This window comes from Coptis chinensis, chromosome 7 (genome assembly GCF_015680905.1).
Source record: "Coptis chinensis isolate HL-2020 chromosome 7, ASM1568090v1, whole genome shotgun sequence".
Classification (NCBI taxonomy): Eukaryota; Viridiplantae; Streptophyta; class Magnoliopsida; order Ranunculales; family Ranunculaceae; genus Coptis; species Coptis chinensis.
This window is the reverse complement of record NC_141462.1, coordinates 81,693,202-81,713,216: the sequence shown is the minus strand read 5'-3', so window position 1 is coordinate 81,713,216 and position 20,015 is coordinate 81,693,202. Positions and strand designations below refer to the sequence as shown.

Sequence of the window (20,015 nt, the reverse complement as noted above, 5' to 3'; positions counted from 1 at the left end):
GTTTGGGAGTCTATTAATGGAGTCCCTTTAGAAGGCGCAATATTTACATAGACCTTCCTTCCGAATTTTTGACATAAAGGACTCCTCTGTATATTGACATTTTAAAAATGCAAAACCTAGAGTACGCATGCTGCATGTGTACTCTCTCATCTGGGCCCTCCACCAGCAAAAGGTGATGGTCTACCAGCAAAAGGTGAGGGTGTATTGCATGGCAAGGTATTGGATCTAGGTTCTCCTAGCCCTGCGTACCGGTACAGCCAGCACATGCTAGAATTTCTATTTTAAAAAATGTCAAACCCGTCATAATGCTTTTCAAATCAAATCTAAATCAATATTTCTAATCAATCCAACTAAAGAGACTAGTATTTTTTGTGACCAAAGAGTTTACCATACAATTCACTAAGTGTGGTACCTCTATGCATTCACACAACTCAACCGTCATAAATTACATACAAATAAAATAACATTGTTCACCCATAGGCGCTATTACACATAGAAACCACAAGAAGGTTATGCGAAGGATACAATTCTATTTCGCTTAGAAGTTATAATCTTAATGTACATGATATGAAGAACAAAGTGTGTCAAATCACGTACCAAAATTCATTCATACAACATGATTAAAATGGATATATTTCATTTCTTCTTCATGTAAATCATATACAACTGCATTTCCCTGCATACTTAACTAATTAACACGTGACGGTAAAAGATCTGCATCAAATCCCTTAGCTCCCATCAAATGAGCAGCTGAAAATTGTAATTCAAAGTTGGCAATTGTATTAGATTAGTGCATAGATGGCAATTGTATCCCCGACCCTTTCATTCCTCAATCCAACCTTACCTAATTAAGCTTACCTACAAAAAACAAAGAGAAAAATCAGAGATTCATACCACAAGAAACGAAATAAAATATTAGAATTACAAAAACTTCAACAAGTTAAGCAAACTGAAATAGTAATCAATAGATAAAGTAATTTCATTTTTCAAAAATCTTGACAAAGGATATAGTCTCGATAGAAACAACCAAATCTTTTACTGATCAAAGCTTCACGAACGTCCTTTTAACAATAAAAATGTCACACATCCCCTCCTTAAACACATTTATCCAACAATTGATGTTAATTCTAGTAATCAAAAAAATTTATTTCAGACGTCAAATGTGCACCTTTTCTTTCCATATCATATGTCCAACTTAGTGAAAAGGCACCCACTCCAAAAGTAGAACCACCATCCCTTTCCTCACCAGTCCATTATAAACTTAAAATTTTAGAAATAACATAATTAAAGAATAAATGAGGTACTAGAGGCCTCTAACGCAACTCAAAATTAAAGAATACAATCCAGTAGAAAAGAAACCAGATTACTAGAGCTATGCATAACTGGTTACTGATCATAAGATGATCATAAGACAAGGATCTTTTGCTGATTGAATGACAAAAATTAAATGGATTAATTAAATAACAACAATATATGCAAACAAAATGATTAAACAATATTAAAAACGGAATGGAGAATCAGTTGATATACCTTCCCACTCATTCATAAGTCTCACAATGATTAGTGTATACTTGAGGACTACGCCTTCAAGTTTATGTCTCCACAATGTAACAAGTGATGACAACATTAAAGCATTGAAACACCAAGCACTTATAGCAGCAACACTATGTGTTAAATATTGGTAATACCTTAGCATGTACGAAGAACAAGAATTTTCCATTGTTAGCACGGACTTCCATGACTGCCATAAGAAGAGGTAGGTTCCTTTCACATGCAAATAGGGTCGCTATGTACAATAACCGTCCTCCTCAAGTATACGAATCTACAAGTACGCCTTTGTTTTTTCGGTAACAATCTACAAAAACGCCTTTACCTATAACACCTATAACACCTAAAACAAAGAATGTGAATTTATCCTCTTGATTAGCAAGAAAACTAACATTTTATTTGAGTCACAAACTAGTAGCACCATATGCTGAAAACTAACTCATAGTCTAGGAAATTGATCAAAAAGGTTCTCTCACCAACGAGTCTATTGACATCATAAAAAAATTCAATAGCATTAGTAGCTCTTAAACTCAACCTTCCACATAATTTAACGACACATGTACATTAACTTATAGTAGTCAGGTGTCACCATATCTACGAACATATAGTAAACATACCACTCGTGGAGTAATTTATTTTCTAGAAAAATGATCCAGATGTAGAAATTAAATACTGCATTTTATATTTCTATTGGTTTAATACAAAATCTTATCAGTAATTTATTAACAGTTAGACTCTGGAGTCCCAAAATTCGATACGAGCAGTTTTATAGTTTATACGGAATGCCAATCACCATTCAGAGAAAGCTGAAAAAGATATGAGCATGAGCACAAGTTATCTAGGAGCACAACCTTATTAAGAAGAGAAACTCGAGGATTCAAATGCATACCAGATTTTTGTTACACACAAAAGATCCCTTAAACACATACCAATAAAATATGTAGCTACGTAGAGTTCTAATAGCCAAAGAAGACACTTTAATTTTCGATTTTCTTCATGGGATTTTTGCATAAAATTTCCAGCCAATATATAAGAGGTAATAGATGGTTTCTAACACAACATTTGTAAGAATAATTGCTAGTACACAACAGACCAGAAAATTGTAAGTGTGGTTATAAACTTATTCAAAGTGGTAACATCACTTCATTAAAATAGTTAACTAGTTACAACAATCAAGACTAGGTGTTAATGAATATAGCCAACCATAACCAGGATAACAATATGGAAGGAGGTTGGGATATGATGGGGCAGTGTGCTAGCATGCAACAAACAAAATTACTCCACTAATCCTCTCTAGAAGTTACAACATCTATCCTTGATCTGACAGACCTATGGAAAACACCAATGGTTATGCACATCCACCACATTGAACTTTACCCAGAGGAATTGAGCAATAAATGAGTCAACAATAGACAATATAAAGGGGTATCGGATTCCAAAGCTAAGGTTGTTATCGGAGGTGTTCTTGTATTAACAAAATAGCAATTACAAGAAAAAAGGGCAATGTTTTCCAACTTAATACCCCACCGCAATGTACAGGGCAATCAAAAGCCAAACTATACTATAGAATTTCCATGAACATGCTATTTATTAAGCTTAGTTACACCCACAGTAGGTCCAACCCACGTATTTTGGGATCTAGTAATATTTATGTGTTGTTTAACCCAGTCTGCCACAAGTTTACAATGAAGCTAGAAACACTTCAAGAGTAAGCTATGACTAAAGGCGTTCTCTGCATCAGACTTAAACGTTTTGCAACATCTTAAGCATATGCACATCAAGGGGAACTGTCCAACAGACTCACTCATCTAGTAAGCCTCTGATATAACCATATCGATCAATGAAAACCCCAGCTAAGCATTTATCAAACATCTACTGCCCACAAAACAGAACCCCAACAAGTTGAAATATTTTCAAACAACTACACATAATCACACAACTTGACAGAGATATAAGCCTTTGAGATATGCATTAACACAACAAGTCAATATAAATAGAACAAAGAAATAAATCAGCGCCAAAAAAAAATAACAAACAAGTCACTGAAAATAGAACAAAGAAATAAACAAAAACTGATCACACTATTGTGCACTTCATAATTCAACTCGTCTCAACATTTCCACTTGCATAAATAATCCTTATTATAACGACAAGAATAAACAAGAAAAAAGTATATAACTACATATGAGAAAAAATATTGATAATTTTTCTTTTTTTTGCTCGGTATATTGAATAATCTTTCACCAGGCAAGACAACAAACACCAACCCCAGTTTTATCAAGGACATAAGATACACATAAGTACCACGCACAATAAACGAACTGAGAAGGGAGCAATATAAATCTGCCCAAAAATTATTCCTGTGTGAGCAAGTTTTTTCCCTTTTTTGTTGTTTCTTTTGAACGTTAAAAAATATAGATATACATGTAGGGAATTGAAATAGTATCCTTCGACTGTAGACCATGCCAACAAAGGGGCCGAGGATGTTTAATTAAAATGCAAATGTGCGCCTAAGTAAGCAACCTTTGTATGAGCAAGAATGATAAAATCTCCTAAAATCTTTACTATGAATAGAATACCTAAAGGCCCTTGCCTTACCTTTTCTAAGAAAAGAATCATGCCCTACCATATGATCAATCAAGATAGTGCAATAACTAAAACCATGAACAAGGAATTGAAAAGTAGTCTATAAATCACCTGGAATGTATTATCCTTGACAAATTAAAAACCAAATGATCTCTCCTTCAACCAATTAGCTAGCGAGCAGTTGAGAACCTTCTCCATCTGGTATTCAGTACGTAGACACTTTTCAGTGTGAAAGATATGTAGGTCAGTAGGTATCAACTTGATCAGACACCACTTGTTCAAGTATCGCGAGGTTGATAAATTATGTAATAATTCAAACATAACACTATTTTTTTTTATAACCAATGGTAAACCTCAATTGAAACTATAGATTAAATCAATAGCTACTAACAAGACCTGTTTCTAATTTCCCACCCAACTACCATTATTAACAGACTACAACAACAATGCAGTAGTATGAACCAAATTGAATCCGAAGTACACTTAACAAGAAAATTACGCACAACTGCCCACTTTTAGCATGGTGGGGAAGGCTTTATCGAACTTGAAGTAATACAAACACACTGAATAATGAAGTCGTGGGACATCACTGTCTACTTTGTGAATGGTTTTTAACATGTGTCATTTCCCATTGAGTAAATTGACTAAAGTATACGGCGAATTTGCAAATGAAGACACACCCATTACCAACCACCGTAAAAAAACCTTCATATGGTTCAGCCGAAAAAGCTTGGGGCCATGGAGCAAACATGGGCATGGACAGTAGAGCATGGTTGAGTGATTTTTATGATTTCCAATCCAAACATTAGTTGTCTTTACTGATGTCGTATTTAATCTATAACCAACACTTGTTCAAACCAAAACTAAATAAAGAATGGGGTAATGAAACAAAAAACATTAAAAAGTTGTTGATTACCTTTTACACGATAAACCGAACGGTGGGTTGTAAGCGAGAAAGCGGAGTCAAATATGAGATGAGAAATTAGTGAAGACAAATGAAGTGAGGTAAGGTGATAGAGAAGGAGAGAAAATAGGGAAGAAGGCCGTAGAGAAAATGGACTAGATCGAGCGAAAGAGATGTGAGATGTGTTGTTACATTATTACCCTCTACTGTTCCTTTTACTAAAACTTTCTCACCCGGTCACCAAAATTTAAAACGAGTGGACATAAATCCAGCGCACCTATACACCCTGCGTACCCTAGCTTTTCGGATAAAAAAACCATGTCCTCTAGAGTTGTTTTGAAACGAAATTTCTTGTTTTTATTTTTTCTGCCAAAGATCAGTAGAGCATGTGTTCAAGCATGGACCAAAATATCGCCGATATATCTGATATATCGCCGATATATATTGATATTTTGGTACACCGGCATCGATATTTCCGACATATATCCACCGAATATAGAACTCTTTTTTTCCGATATATATCGGAATTTTCGATATAAAATTTTATATTGCCGATATAATCGATATATCCGATATTTACGATATATATTAGTTGACTTTTTGACCATTTTTTAATATAAATCCGATATTTCCGATATTATATGTCTGATATATCCAATACTTCTGATATTTTAAATAGTTTGGAATGGTCACAAAAAAATAGATATATCCGATATATATCATATATATCGGTTTTTGGATACACCGATATATTGATCGATATCGATATTTTGGGCCTTGTGTTCAAGTACTTCAATTTCAATGTGCCGACATAACAAACAAGCCCGTAGGAGTATAACGTTCATATAGTCCCATTAATTTCTTGGTCATCTTGTGGTCCATTGCGTCTGCGTCTGCGTCTGCGTCTGTGTGGGACATATTGACAGAGTGATATCATAAAGCTACTGCAAGTCTTTACTTTGTCACATGCAAAAGCTACTCTACCTTCTGACGATCTGTTGTAGGGACTAGGAGAATGGAAGATTCACCAAAACAACAATAATAAAGTTGTTAAATATTTTGTGATAGATTCGATTTATATTTCTGAATGTTTCTTATAAAATCATTTAGATTCGACAATAAAGTGCTTCTGAATGTTTCTCATAAAACAACGAATAATAAGGAAAGGAAAAGTAGCAAGGTAACAGAAACTAGCTGAAAAACAGGTCGGCATGATTTTAATTCTAGTGTTCATGCTTTATCAATTTATTAACGTAGTCAGAAACTTCACTATCGCCTCCTTGAAAAAATCAGTAATAAAGCTAGTGTGATAAGCAGTCAAGACTCAAGAGTGTTCACTTGGAACTCTGAATACACAAACCCATAGAAGGAATGGGTATTAGAGGAAATGGGTTGCTCCTGTTCATCTTCTCTTGCTTCCTATGTGCCTCAGCATCTCGTTCTCTAACACAAACATATTTTGTTTCAGGTATGTTTCTATTCTTCTTCTTCTTCTTCTTCTTCTTCTTCATATATAGTTATACAAATCCATGGTTACTAGTTTTTTGTTCTTTTAACTCAGTTTGCTAATAAAATTAAATTTTCACAATATACTGTGTAAGTTTAATTAGTGTATGTCTAGAAAATTTGTTTAAAGACTGGGAACTCAAACACCATTTATCACAAGATTATATTATATATGTTACATAGCAGATTTATATAATGCTCTAAATAGATACTGCTTATAATTTATAATTGCCAATGCGTAGACAATCCATGTTAATTTAAAAATACTAGTATGCGCAAACTATTTGTTTTCGAAATTGGTTTTTTCTTGGTATATATATATTGGGGTTTGAAGGAATAGGATATGCTCCTATCTTGGTATATATTTCAAGTAATGACCTGGATTCAAATGAATCTTTATAGCTTGGTCATGTCAACAGAATTCGATCAAATTTTGTATCAGAAGGCATTTTTTTTTTTTTTTAGAATTCCAAATATCTTAAAACCCCCCACCCATTATGGAAGATAACCAAATAAACGAGACGAGTGAAAGATATCCTCCAACTCACAAAACAACAAAGCGAGCTATAAAACTCTAGCTAGAAATACATAGATCGACCTGGCCCAAAATATAAGTAAAATGAGTCACTTTTCGGCTGCTCAAATACCAACTGAGAATCTCCAGCCAACGTAATGAGTGTCTTGATATGTGCAACAGTCAACACCAAGTTGAGTAGTAGATTCTAACAAAGAAAAACAAGCCTTAGCTGAAGTTTAACTCCTGATTGAATACTGCTACTACATAGTTGTAACAATTAACAAATATAAATTATACTGCGATGTAGAAACACAATTTAATAGACGAGGTCGGCTGTTCCCCCTGTAAAGAAGCAGAATGTCCTGTTTCTTGCCCTTGAGCTGTACATGTGCATTCAGCACCATAACACTGTCTATTATGTATAACAATTGCTGTGTTCTCACTAGTCCCTGTCCTCCAATTGAGAGTCTTAGTTCACACCCAATTGGTAAAACTTTGTCCTCTCCTTTTGGTCCTGGTAAATACCCAGAACCAAAGGCACCTTTAATCTCAGCTAGAATTCTCTTAGAAGTGAACAGTTTTCTGCATTACTTACAATTTCATACATGCATCTATTGTATGAGTGGTTAAAGACTGAAGAGTGAGGGTGGTGGTGAAGTGTGAGTGGCAGAGGTGTGGTGTTGTGAGAGAAGGAGAGGGAATGGAGAAAAGATGACACAGGAATAAATTTATGGTCAGATAGAGTTTTTTTCATATTTTTCTCTAAACCCGCGACTTGACCATTGATTGGGGTGATCGCATCCTGACCGTGTCCAATTATATTGACCACGTGGAACGCATGTGCTGCGTTGGTTCCTGTGTCTGCGTCTGACGTGTGTCCGACAGTTCATAGACTGCTTTACTGTTCTGGCCTTATTTTTGTACTTTGCTGTTCACTTCACACATATTGCATATGTCATAGCTTATTTGCAGTGCATTGTAGTAGTTGGTGACTTACTGTTACATTTAGTTTGGGTAGAAAACTTTTCGTTTCTTTTACCTAGTCTATTTGGAGTGGACCAACTTTTTTTAAATTGCTATTTATAATTCATGAAGACTACTAAACACACTTTGAGATCATCATAACAGCCATGTTAGAATTTCTGATTGTTAAACAAAGCTTCAATGTATATGCAGTGTAACCCAACATTTTTATTTTCCTCGGCAAACAAACCAGTATAACGTAACCAAGATTTGGTATTTCCATGCTGATCCGTGATTCTGTTGGCATATCTTGTAGGTAATGTTGAAGGAAACATCATGGGTGGCAAAAGAATAAATGAGAAATCACCAACCAGGGAAACAAGTAACAGTTTGGTGGATGTGAACAGGCGTGGTGGTGGTGCTAGAGGCGGCGGTGCTAGAGGTAGTGTTGGTGGCAAGCCATATAATGGTGGAGGCTCCCCTAAAATAGCAAGACCCTCTCCTATCATCCCATTATATGCAGCTGGTAATGCAGGCCGACATAAGAACTCTGCTATCCATTATCACAGCAAAGTTGGCCTTTACAGCACCAAGCCTCGCCATCTTAGCTTTTCTTGTTATTCTACTGTAAATAGTGTTTTAGGATCACTTAATTATTTTACCATCTTTTCCAAAAGAAAGTTCTTTGCATTTTTCAATTGTATCATAGTATTAGATACACACTGTGGCTTGAATTCACAAACTAGGAGCATAGAAAAAGGATGAAAACAGGAAGCAGCTCAGTGATAGTTTACAATCGGTCAGAGACAAGAACAAAGACAGATGATCGGTCCCAACAAGAGCAGAATCGGTCACAATGGAGAATGTAATGTAATTAAAGGATAGATCCAAGCCATGACAGGGTCATTGCAGTCACAATCAAAACCTTCATAAAATATTGGATTGTGCTTAACTGATCCATGTCCATTGGCAGTGTTTGTTTATCCGTTTGAGAACTTGCAGCTAGTGAGCTGGGGCACACCTCTTTACAAGAAAAACGAAGAGAATTAACAGAACTAAGAATATCTGATAGAAGAACTTGCTCACAAGGATTTCCTTCACAATCCCGATAGGAGTACCTAAAATTGCGCGCTATGTCAAGACTAAACACAGTCGACTGGACGACCTGGTGTACCTAAAATCTCACAACTGCTGAACTGCCTGAATTACCGTTACAATTAACATTTCATTGTGGACTGTGGATGAAATACTTATTGGCAACGATCAATCATCTTATCCACACTAACTTAAATCAAATCAAATGCAATTTGCATTTTTTAGCAGCCTTTTTCACTTCTAAGTCCTAATGCCAGCTCTTGCCATAAGGAATACAATCTTTGTAAAAGAAAATTAATATATATAAAATGGTTAGGTGTTAGTGTGTTACCATCATCAGACAAGATTAGTGACTTTCCATGCACATTATCTATTTTGATTTCTTGTGTAGTAGGTCCAGTGTAAGTCATAAACGCATATATTGGTCCATGAATAATAAACAACGCATATAGATTGATCAATGCAAACATATCTCCCTTTTAGGATAAGACTTCTGTGAAGAATCCCTATTTAAATTACCTCATATATATTATTTTCAGAATATACATAGCTGCGCCCCACATGGGCTGCTCTCAGTTTTCCCACGTTTTCTAAAGATAACATCTAAGGTTGATGCATTTGTGAATTTAATTACTTTTTTTGTTCATACTGATCATTATGTATGAACTATATTCCCTATATAAATACCAAGCTCATTCTGTCTAAATTCATCAAGAAAACTAAACTAATTGTGCAATACAGAAAATTTTAAAGCTAGAATAATGGGATTGTGTACACAGGAATTCGTTACTTTGTGCCTATTGGGCTTAGTCATGGTGCACGTATCTCTAGCTCAGGACTCACCACAAGACTTCCTAAGCGTTCATAACGCAGCTCGTGCACAAGTTGGCGTTGGACCCATGACTTGGGACAACAATGTTGCAGCCTTCGCTGCAGACTATGCAAACCAGATGACCGGTACATGCAATTTAGTGCACTCGAGCAGTTCTTATGGCGAGAATCTGGCTGGTAGTACAGGTGACTTCTCTGCTATAGGTGCAGTAAACATGTGGGTTAGCGAAAGACAATTCTATAACTACAACACTAACGCATGCGACGGTGGAGAGTGCTTGCACTACACACAGGTTGTATGGCGCAATTCAATCAGACTCGGGTGTGCTAAAGCTAGATGCAACAACGGGGGCACTTTTATCATTTGCAACTATGATCCACCAGGAAACTTTATAGGCCAACGTCCATATTATGCTGATATGTAGTCCCTCAAAAAAATATATATAATAGGCCAACGTCCATATTATGCTGATATGGTAGACCTATCCGAGCTCTTTGTGCTTAATCTTTTGATTTTTGAAATAAAAACACAAAATAAACTTTTAGAGCATGCATGTTTGTGCGTTCAAAATCTCATGAATTCAAGTTGCGATATTGATGTTGCAGACTTGGCATTTACATTACCAATCAACTTGTTTCATGTAGATAATAACCAACCATCAAAGGGACTCCGTAATTGAGAGCACCACAAAAAAATTATACACCAGCGGTTTAATTTAGAATGTAGGATGTGGATTTAAGTTTATCAATTGACTTAACAAGAAAATAAAAAGAAGAGACAAGGGAGAATAAAACAGCTAATCACCTCAATCTTCATCAAGAGAAACTAAATACCCAACTGACGCCTATAAATATTAAAATACCCAACTGATTGTGTCTATGATCGTATGTCCTATAAGGCTATAACTAAATACCTAACTCCTTATGCCTATAAATAAAATGCCCACCCAAATGTGCCTATCTATGACTCTTATGTCCTATAAATACCATACTCACTGTGCCTAAATCTTCCTCAACAGACACTAAACAATTTGAACTACAGAGAAAAAGAGGCGACAAAATGCGGTTGTGTGCACAGGAACTTGTTATTTTCTGCCTCTTGGGCTTAGCCGCGCTCTCGGTATCCCAAGCTTATGTGCATTATTCAGCAGAAGAATTCCGAAAAGCCGTTCAAGAATTCAGTAAAGCCCAATCTGCAGCTCAACAAGGCCATGGGCGTGCGCATCAACAACAAATCCCTCATTCGCAAGTAGATCCTGTTAAATATGGAAATGGCTACAAGAAAGCCCATAAGGAAGCTCCTAAGCGTGTCAGACAACCACAAATCCCTCATTTGCAAGTAGATCCTCATAAACAAGGAAATGACTTCCGAAAAGCCCATAATGAAGCTCCCAATGCTCCACAGCATCCATCTCAAACCCATAATGGCCCTGTATCTCAAACTCCAGACACTGAACAAGAGTTCTTAAAAGCCCATAATGCAGCTCGAGCCCTAGTCGGCGTTGCACCCATGACATGGGACAACACAGTTGCAGCCACCGCACAAAATTACGCAAACAAGATGGCTGCTACTTGCAATATGGTGCACTCCACTGGACCGTATGGCGAGAATCTGGCTAAAAGCACTGGTGTCTTGACGGCCGCAGAAGCGGTGACCTTGTGGGTTAATGAGAAACAATTTTATAATGTCCAAGCCAACTCATGCAATGGTGGACAGTGCCTGCACTATACTCAGGTGATATGGCGTAAATCAGTCCGACTTGGCTGTGCTAGGGAAAGTTGCAGCAATGGGGGAACTTTTATTGTTTGCAACTATGATCCACCTGGTAATTATATAGGCCAAAATCCTTTTGACCCTTGATAGTTAAAGCTCCTCATATTGAATCACTTGAGTTTAAACCTAAAATTACATTAGGTCCATAATGGGTCCAAATCCATGAATTCAGTATTGGTATTGAATATTGTACGCTTTTCATTTCTTACCACAATGGCTTAATGTTAGGAGATGCCGAATTAAAAAGAGGAAAAGTTTTTTATTTTTATTTTTATTTTTCGCTAATCAGGAAGAAAAGTTTCGAAAACAATCTTATGTTTGGCTTCAGGCAATCAAGTCCAGATATAGATAGAGTGACATGGTATTTTCTTCAATTCAATGTGCCAAAAGTCAAATGTACTCAATGTGCACCAATCCACCCCTCATCCACTCAGACTAAGAGTTGAAGATGTATTGCACGAAAGGCAAAATCTTTTGAGTAAAAATTTTCACAAAAACCCAAATCTCAATGAAAAAAATGCCAAATCAAATACAACAAATTGTGCTTCATTGAGTCTACCCAATGTGACAATGAAGAAGCTCGATGTCGGCATCAAAAAACAAAACCTTAAAAAATTTCAACAAACAATATTGCTGAAATATCAAATTACCAAACTTTTCAGTAATAGTTTCTTGAAATTTAGGCGATATTGTGAAATCTATGAATGAATTGCACCAAATAAACTTTCTGAAAATGTCACCCTCCACCACCAAATTTGTCCTAAAACATTCATGACTCCCACAAGGCACAACCCACTCTCACTGGGTTACTCAACAAAATCCCAATAGAGAAAAGATCTCCCACCTTCTCTCAATATGTGTAAAAAGGCAAAATGGAGCTGGACCTCCGCATTAATCGGAGCAGCTTCAGTCACAGCTACAGCAGCCATAATTTTAGCTAGACCAAAAGACCCAACATTCCATCTTCTATCCATAAAACCAACTTCCATAAAACTCCACACAGATTTAATCCTAACCGTACACGTAACCAATCCCAACATAGTTCCGATCCAGTACTCCTCATCTTCCATGTCCATTTTCTACGACGGCTCACTTCTTGGTACAGCTCATGTTCAAGCTGGTTCACAGCCGGCTATGTGTTGTCGTATGTTAAAGTTACCGGCTCGGCTTGATGGACTTAGATTGGCACACCATGGTTCGAGATTACTTTCTGATGTTGCACGGAGAGAAATGGTGCTTGATGCGGTTGTTGATGTTGAGGGTACTGCTAAAGTTTTGTGGTGGGCCCATAAGTTTAATGTACACGTGGATAGTCATCTTGTTATTGATCCTGTTTTTCTTGATGTCATTGAGCAGGAGAGTAAGTCGGATTTGAAGATTTTTCTGTTGGAGAGAGGGTGTTCGGAGTTTAGCTGTCCGAGAGTAATACAAGGGAAATGATTATAAACCCAATGTCTTAAATGCCGCAAAAACAACTTGTCATGTACATAAAATTTTCTACTAATTCTACTCAGTCTATCAAGTTATTTTATTGTTCCATCTTTATTTTAATCTCATTTTGTATTCAGATATATTAACTGATTTAAACATAATGGGAATAATTAGTGAAAATACAGAAGGTAAAAATGTGGAGCAAAAGCTCGCCCATCTTCCACAATTTATGGCCACATAAACCAGACGCCGATTACTATGAAGTACGAACAAAAAATGTTCAGCAAGACAAGCCACCAGTGGCGCACAAAACAAACGGTTTCTCGTTTAACTATTGGAATTTGGAAAAGAACAATTTCCCATGCCGCACGCAGTAGTGTATGCGCAATATACCTATCAACTATCAACTATCAACCGGGCTGTAGTAACTAGTAACCCCAATTACCGGAAAAAACCTAGTAACCCCGAAAAACATGGAACTTTTGTCATTATCTTACTTCATTGGAGTGTCTTCGGACTTCGGTGAAGAGCCCAAAAATAAGATTAGGAAAAGGATCCATGCCAATTTGGCAAAGAGCTTAATGTGTGAGGTCATGGGCTTGCCAGTTCAAAGATGATCCAAGGAAAATGAAACTCTTTATTTGGACAACCTTTTTTTTAGGTGTTTGTTTACTTATTTATAAGTAATAAACTCTTTATTTGGTATATTTTGCTATTTTATGTTGTCAAAAGTGTAACTAGAAAAAATTGACTTACACAAACTTATAAGTTGTAAGTACTTACAAGTCACCCCCGACTCCATGCCATCAAGCACAACCAAATAAGCTCCATTGTTGTTCTCCTTTTGCATCGACTTTATTCTTCATACATATCACTTTTAATAAAATCTATTTAGACTCCCTTAATAACTCTCCCGGACTCCATATCTTCAGTGGCATTCAAATTATATTTCTCTTTTCAAAAATCAAAAAACAAAATAAATAATAAATAAATAACTAATAAGTTACTCAATTAAATAACTAAAACCCAAAATAGTAACAAAAAATAACAAATATATATATAATGATAGGCATATTACTCGTAATGATTCTTACTTGTAGAAAAAAGATTTATATATTCCTTGTAATGGAGAAAAAATTCGCTCCTAAGAGCATCTCTGGGTGGTAGTATCATCTTCCAAATTCTTCAAATTTGCTTCTAAAACTCGGAATTTTGCGAAAATCCAACTCTAGGTGGAAGCAAATTCGGTCGCATCACCTGTCTAGCTGCATTCTTGTTCGCAAATTTGAGATTTTCGGATGCGGATGTGGAGTGACAGTGGTAATGTCGCCCCAAATTTTTTTTTGACTTTAACCAGCACACAGTGCCAGTGGTACTGTCGCCCGCCATTGCTAATGTCGCATGAGTTATTTAATTTTTTACTTTTTCAATTTTGTGCGACAGTGGTAATGTCGCGTAAGATAGCCATATTCCAAATTTGCGAATGATATTTGCGACCACTTAAAGTTAGTCAAAATTTGCGACCAATTTCTCTAAATTTCGCCTTCAAATTTGAAGAAAATACTACCACTACCTAGAGATACTCTAAGTGCTTAGAAGCAAAAAGTCTCATAAACACCCATCCACCACACATTTACTATCTTTTAAATATTGATTAACTCTAGTGTCTAGTTAAATTAAATCTAGCCAAATATTTATTTTATTCTCTCTCCAAATTATTCCATTTTTTATTTACAAATATTTTCTTTCTTTGTGTTTCCATAATTATAAAATATTAATTTTCAATTCAAAATTCAAAAATCTACAAATTAATTTTTAATTTTATGTTGCAAATTCTTCAAGGGGTTCCTCTTCATTCAATTACAACGCGAATTTCTCAATTTTATTTTTTATTGGATATTATCATTGGCATTTTGGATTGTAATAAAGTTTGTAATTTGTAATTGCATTTACATTTTTTAAAAAATAATTATGATAAAATTTAAGCGTTTTGTTTTCATAAATGTTAGAGTAGTTTTTATTTTATTATACAAGGTTTTTTATTTTGTTTTACCGAATTTTTCAAAGATTTCTTTTTTATAGAAAAACAAAGAAATAGAATATTTGTAAATAATAAAATAGAATAATTTGAAGAGAGAATAAAATAAATATTTGGTTAGATTTTAATTAACTAGAATTAATTACTAGTTTAAAAAAAATGTGTGGTAGATGAGTGTTTAGAAGAATTTTCGCTCCTAAGCGCCAAAAAAAATGGTCTAATGGATATCATTATTGCCCCCTCCCTATAGAAACATAAACTTCAGAAGATTAGTCTCATGTCTTCCTTCTATAAGAATTCTCTAGCAACTATATATATATATATATATATATGGTAGACCTACTGACATATGGACAAAATAAATCAATAAATTCTAGTCTTGGAATCCATAAGACTCCAAAATTTAATCTACTTAATAAGCACACTAACTTATAAGACGCTCTTGCCGCCCCATGTGGGACTAAACCTTCTTTAGCTGTATTCCTCAGTTTTCACCTTATCCTTTTCTTTTACCTCTTATAGTAACTTTACGGTCAAGAAACAAGTAAGAGAAGAGCCAGTACCGCTCAGGTGCTCGCCTCCGATCAATGCTTGTCAATTGATCCCTCAAATCCCTATCTACGAAAATTCTCTCTTTGTATACTTCTCTTGGTTTTTAACAAAGCCAAGGTCGTATACAACGGTTAAGCTTTCAAGGATAGCAAGATCTGAGCCTATAAGAGTTTCATTCTCCTCCTGTTTCTTTCGTTTCCTCGATTTGGGTTATGCCTGAAACATCAAAAGAAATCTTTTTCTTCTTCTTTTGATTGATCCTAGCGACATGGTTATATCCTCATCCCATGTGGGGAATTGTTCCACTGTTCCTCATACATGGAGCTCCCTGTTCGCTCCTACAAGTAATGAAAACTCAGATAACTCTTTAGAATCGTTTGATATAGATTGTGAATCTGATGTTGTTGCAGTCCCTAGAGATATCATTGAGGAAGGTATATCTTTGTGGAAGGACCACTTAGTGGGGTTTTTTGTTGAGAAAAGATTACCTTTCCCTGTGGTAAGGAAAATTTTGGAAAATACATGGAAAACAAAAGCGGATTATGAGATTTCCACGATAAAAGATGTGTTCTTCTTTAAGTTTAAATTGGACGAAGAAGATAGACAGGGGTCTTTGGATATGGGACCACTATTCATCACCGGTAGGGTGTTCATAGTACCCTTGACCAAGAGCTTGAAACACAGAGAAAAAACATGTCCACCCTACCCATCTGGGTAAAATTATGGAATATGCCGAAGCAAATGTGGACTAAGAAAGGCATCAGTTTTATAGCTAGTCGTATTGGGAAGCCAATCTGCAGGGATGCGGCTACCCAAAAGAAACAACGACTTGATTTTGCTCGAGTATGTATTGAAGTTACGAGAAATGCAAAATACCCTGATTGCTTAAGATTTGATTTAGGCAAGGGAATTATTGCTGAAGTGGGAGTGGAATACCTTTGGATTCCCTTGACTTGCTCCATCTGTAACAAAAGTGGTCATAAGGAGTCAAATTGTCGTGCATCTACTGATGCTACAGCTACCGATGCGAGAATGAATGTTCAAGGCCAAAATACACAGAGAAATACACACACAAGGCCAACAAACAATCAATGGGTTAGAAGGCAAAATGTTACATCTGTCCAAACTTCAAATACGGGTATGCCTATCAGTGAAACTGGCCTACACAGGGTCAATGCTGAAATAGGGGCAAGTGCTGCAGTTATTGGAGTTAGTGAAGTAAATGCTACTGATGCTATTACTACTTACAATCCTTTTAATATTCTAGCTGAAGAGGAGCTTGAAAACCAAAGCTTAGACCTTATCCAAGTTGCCGGTGTAAGGAATGATTTACCTCTGAACACCATCGAGGTAGAGACTGAAAGTGTTCCTGTTGTAACACCAGGAGAAACCCTCTCTGACTTAGCTACTGATACTCTAGAGCCAAGTGCATGTTTCCTTGGTGAGGAAGAACCTGAAGGTATAAGAGTATCAAGCACTGATGAAGATGCTCAAGACACTTTGGTGAACCACAACCCTTGCTCTGTAATTCATTTTGAGGAAACTACAGAACCTGATGTTGCAAACAGTGCTACCGATCGCGAGGAAGAAAGCAACCGAACCACCAATCCATATGAACTTGTTCTGCCTCAAGTCCAAGCTACAACTTCCCCGCTAGAACTTGCTATATCAAGCCAGCCATCAGATGAGGTCCCACTAAACTCAATGCCCCATATGATTGAACTCCCTAACTCTGGAGGAGCAGAAATCAATCAATATGCAGCAGACCATGAGCTCTTCAAAGACAACAAACATTGAGCAAAGCTAAGCTAAGCCGGAGATCATTAATGAACCGAAGACAGTGGTAGAAACCTTTACAGATCACCTACCAAGCAAAAGAACAGCATCAGCTCGCTCCAATGGGTCCTCGCAATCAAAGAGCAACTCTACTAGCTCTAAGTCCACAGTCCCTCAAGAGCGACACTCTCCACAAAGCAAACAGAACCAAGTCACTAGCACCGCAAGGGAAGAGGTAGACCTAAGGGGTCTACTAAAAGTAACTCTTTTTACACTCCTTAAATGATTAATTTAGGAGTATGGAATGTAAGAGGTCTCAATGAGCTTTCCAAAGCTACAGAGATAAATAAAGTAAGATTACGTAATAAACTTTGCATGTTTAGTTTGCTTGAAAACTAAAGTTAAGAGGATAAGTTCGACCTCATCGGCTTATGCTGCCCACGATGGTCGCTTTCTACATAACTATGAATCCAACCCTAGTGGAAGGATATGGTTCTTTTGGGATCCTAGTTACATTTCCGTCAATCTTTTGTCGAAAACCCTCACGATGCTCCAATCGCGAGGTTTTATCGCTACCTACAAATAAAGTGTTCAACCCGACACTAGTCTATGCTAGCAATAGCAAGGCAGAAAGGCAAATCTTATGGGATGATATCACCACTGGAGTCAGACTATTACACTACCATGGAGTGTTAGTGGAGACTTCAACAATATACTCAAAGACTAATGAGAGACTCTTCGAATGGGCCCCCGTTCACCCACGACATAGAAGACTTCAAATTGTAAATGACTCATTTGGTCGATCCGCAATTCCTGCAGTCTTTACACATGGACAAACAACTCGACAAGTTCTCAAAAATAGACAGATGCTTGGTGAATATGGAATGGAGTAATGCCTTTCCTCGCATCTGCAGCAGAATTCATACCACAAGGTGTTTCACCACACACCTATGATTCTCTCGTGGTTTGGCAACCTGTCATAAAGCATTCCCTTTCGATTCTCGCAACTCATGGGCTATGCACAAAGAATTCCATGGACTAGTAAAGGAAGCATGGGGTTCTAACACTTTTGAAATCCTATAGCATCTCTATATCGAAACTCAACATTCTAAAGGATGTGCTCAAAGGTTGGTCCAAGAAGAACTTCTCAAAACTGAAAGAGAGAACTGAGGAAGCAAGAAAGATGTTTCATGCACAAACACTTCTACAAGCTAATCCCATAGATCCCGGTCTAAGGAATAATGAAAGACAAGCCGTGGTAAAGAAATCGAAGCTAAACATGGAATACGAGGATATTAGAATGCACATGGATGGTTAACGGAGACGGATGTACTGACCCTATTTCCACAACATTCTAAAGGAGAAAAATCAAGATGCAAGATATGGTCTTTAACAGATGATGATGGGACCAAGTACCACGAGAGATGAAGTCGGTAGAACATTATTGTCGATCACTACAAATCACTTCTGGAAAGGATACAACCCCAAGATCTGAAAAATATAATCCCTCACCTGCAAGTTAGAAGCATCATTGAAGACAATGTGGCAATGGATTTGATTGGCGACATACAAGAAGAAGAGATCAAGAATGCATTATTTGAGATGGATATATACAAAGCCCCTGGTCCAGATGGCTATAATGCATGCTTCTATAAATCTTGCTGGGACATTGTTGGTGGAGACTTTATAAAAGCCATTGCATATGCCTTCTCCACTCACACAATGACAAAGGGAATGAACTCCACATTCTTATGTCTTGTACCCAAAGTTCCAAATCCATCCAAAGTCAATGACTTCAGACCTATTGCCTGCTGCAACATCACTTACAAGTGTTTCTCCAAAGTTTTATCAAATAGACTAAAGCCCTTAATGACCTCATTTGGTAAGTCCTAACCACCAGATTCATTTCTCGTGAGATCCATTCAAGACAACTTATTGTTATCTCATGAACTCTTGAGATGTTACTCTAGAAAGCACATTTCTGCAAGATGCTCAATGAAAGTTGATATTAGCAAGGCTTTTGATTCTGTTTGCTGGAAAGCTATCGAAGAAATGCTAACACGACTACGCTGCCCTAACAAGCTCCTCAAATGGATTAACTTATGTTACTCAACAGCCTACTTCTCAGTCTTAGTGAATGGTACACCTGAGGGTTACTTTCAAGGAAAGAGGGGGCTTAGACAAGGAGACCCCCTCTCACCCTACCTCTTTGTTTTGATCATGGAGGTACTCACATGTCTCTTGAAACGCAAAGCTTCAATGAAGGACTCATAAAGCCACACCCAAAATGTAAGAAAACAAAAGTTATTAGTCTATGCTTTGCGGATGACTTACTACTCTTCTTAAAAGGTGATATGCAATCAATGACAACTGTCAAAGAGGTCTTAGTTCTCTTCTCTGAAGCCACGGGGCTCAAAGCCAACACTCTAAAGACAACACTCTTAACTGCTGGCATGAATCAAGGTGAAAGGCAACTTCATATGGGCATCGACTC

General features: G+C 36.7%; 2 protein-coding genes and 2 long non-coding RNA genes across 6 annotated transcripts; 3 read left to right on the top strand and 1 right to left on the bottom strand.

The window, feature by feature from the left end:
- Positions 1–510: 510 nt before the first annotated feature.
- On the bottom strand, positions 511–5,262 carry LOC147489305 (uncharacterized). 3 transcript variants are annotated; one of them, XR_015203053.1, is made up of 4 exons: positions 5,051–5,262; positions 4,246–4,353; positions 1,689–1,891; positions 511–858 (listed from the first exon to the last, which is right to left on the bottom strand). It is a non-coding gene; the product is annotated as an uncharacterized LOC147489305 (long non-coding RNA). The 3 variants fall into 3 exon arrangements; XR_015203051.1 differs by having other exon boundaries at positions 4,246–4,332; positions 5,051–5,256; XR_015203052.1 differs by having other exon boundaries at positions 1,689–1,882; positions 4,246–4,332; positions 5,051–5,256.
- Positions 5,263–5,939: 677 nt separating this feature from the next.
- LOC147489304 (uncharacterized) lies at positions 5,940–8,980 on the top strand. The gene is made up of 2 exons (XR_015202608.1): positions 5,940–6,506; positions 8,341–8,980. It is a non-coding gene; the product is annotated as an uncharacterized LOC147489304 (long non-coding RNA).
- A 951-nt stretch (positions 8,981–9,931) lies between these two features.
- Positions 9,932–10,375, top strand: LOC147489303 (basic form of pathogenesis-related protein 1-like). Its single transcript, XM_086574610.1, has one exon. The coding sequence runs from the start codon at positions 9,932–9,934 to the stop codon at positions 10,373–10,375; it is 444 nt and encodes a 147-aa protein (XP_086430736.1).
- A 1,874-nt stretch (positions 10,376–12,249) lies between these two features.
- LOC147489302 (uncharacterized) lies at positions 12,250–13,280 on the top strand. Its single transcript, XM_086571699.1, has one exon. The coding sequence runs from the start codon at positions 12,580–12,582 to the stop codon at positions 13,162–13,164; it is 585 nt and encodes a 194-aa protein (XP_086427825.1). The 5' UTR covers positions 12,250–12,579; the 3' UTR covers positions 13,165–13,280.
- Positions 13,281–20,015: the final 6,735 nt, after the last annotated feature.

Bases quoted from the DNA above. Each gene is read 5' to 3' on its own strand.
- LOC147489303 (XM_086574610.1), top strand. From the start codon at position 9,932: ATGGTGCACGTATCTCTAGCTCAGGACTCACCACAAGACTTCCTAAGC.
- LOC147489302 (XM_086571699.1), top strand. From the start codon at position 12,580: ATGTGTAAAAAGGCAAAATGGAGCTGGACCTCCGCATTAATCGGAGCA.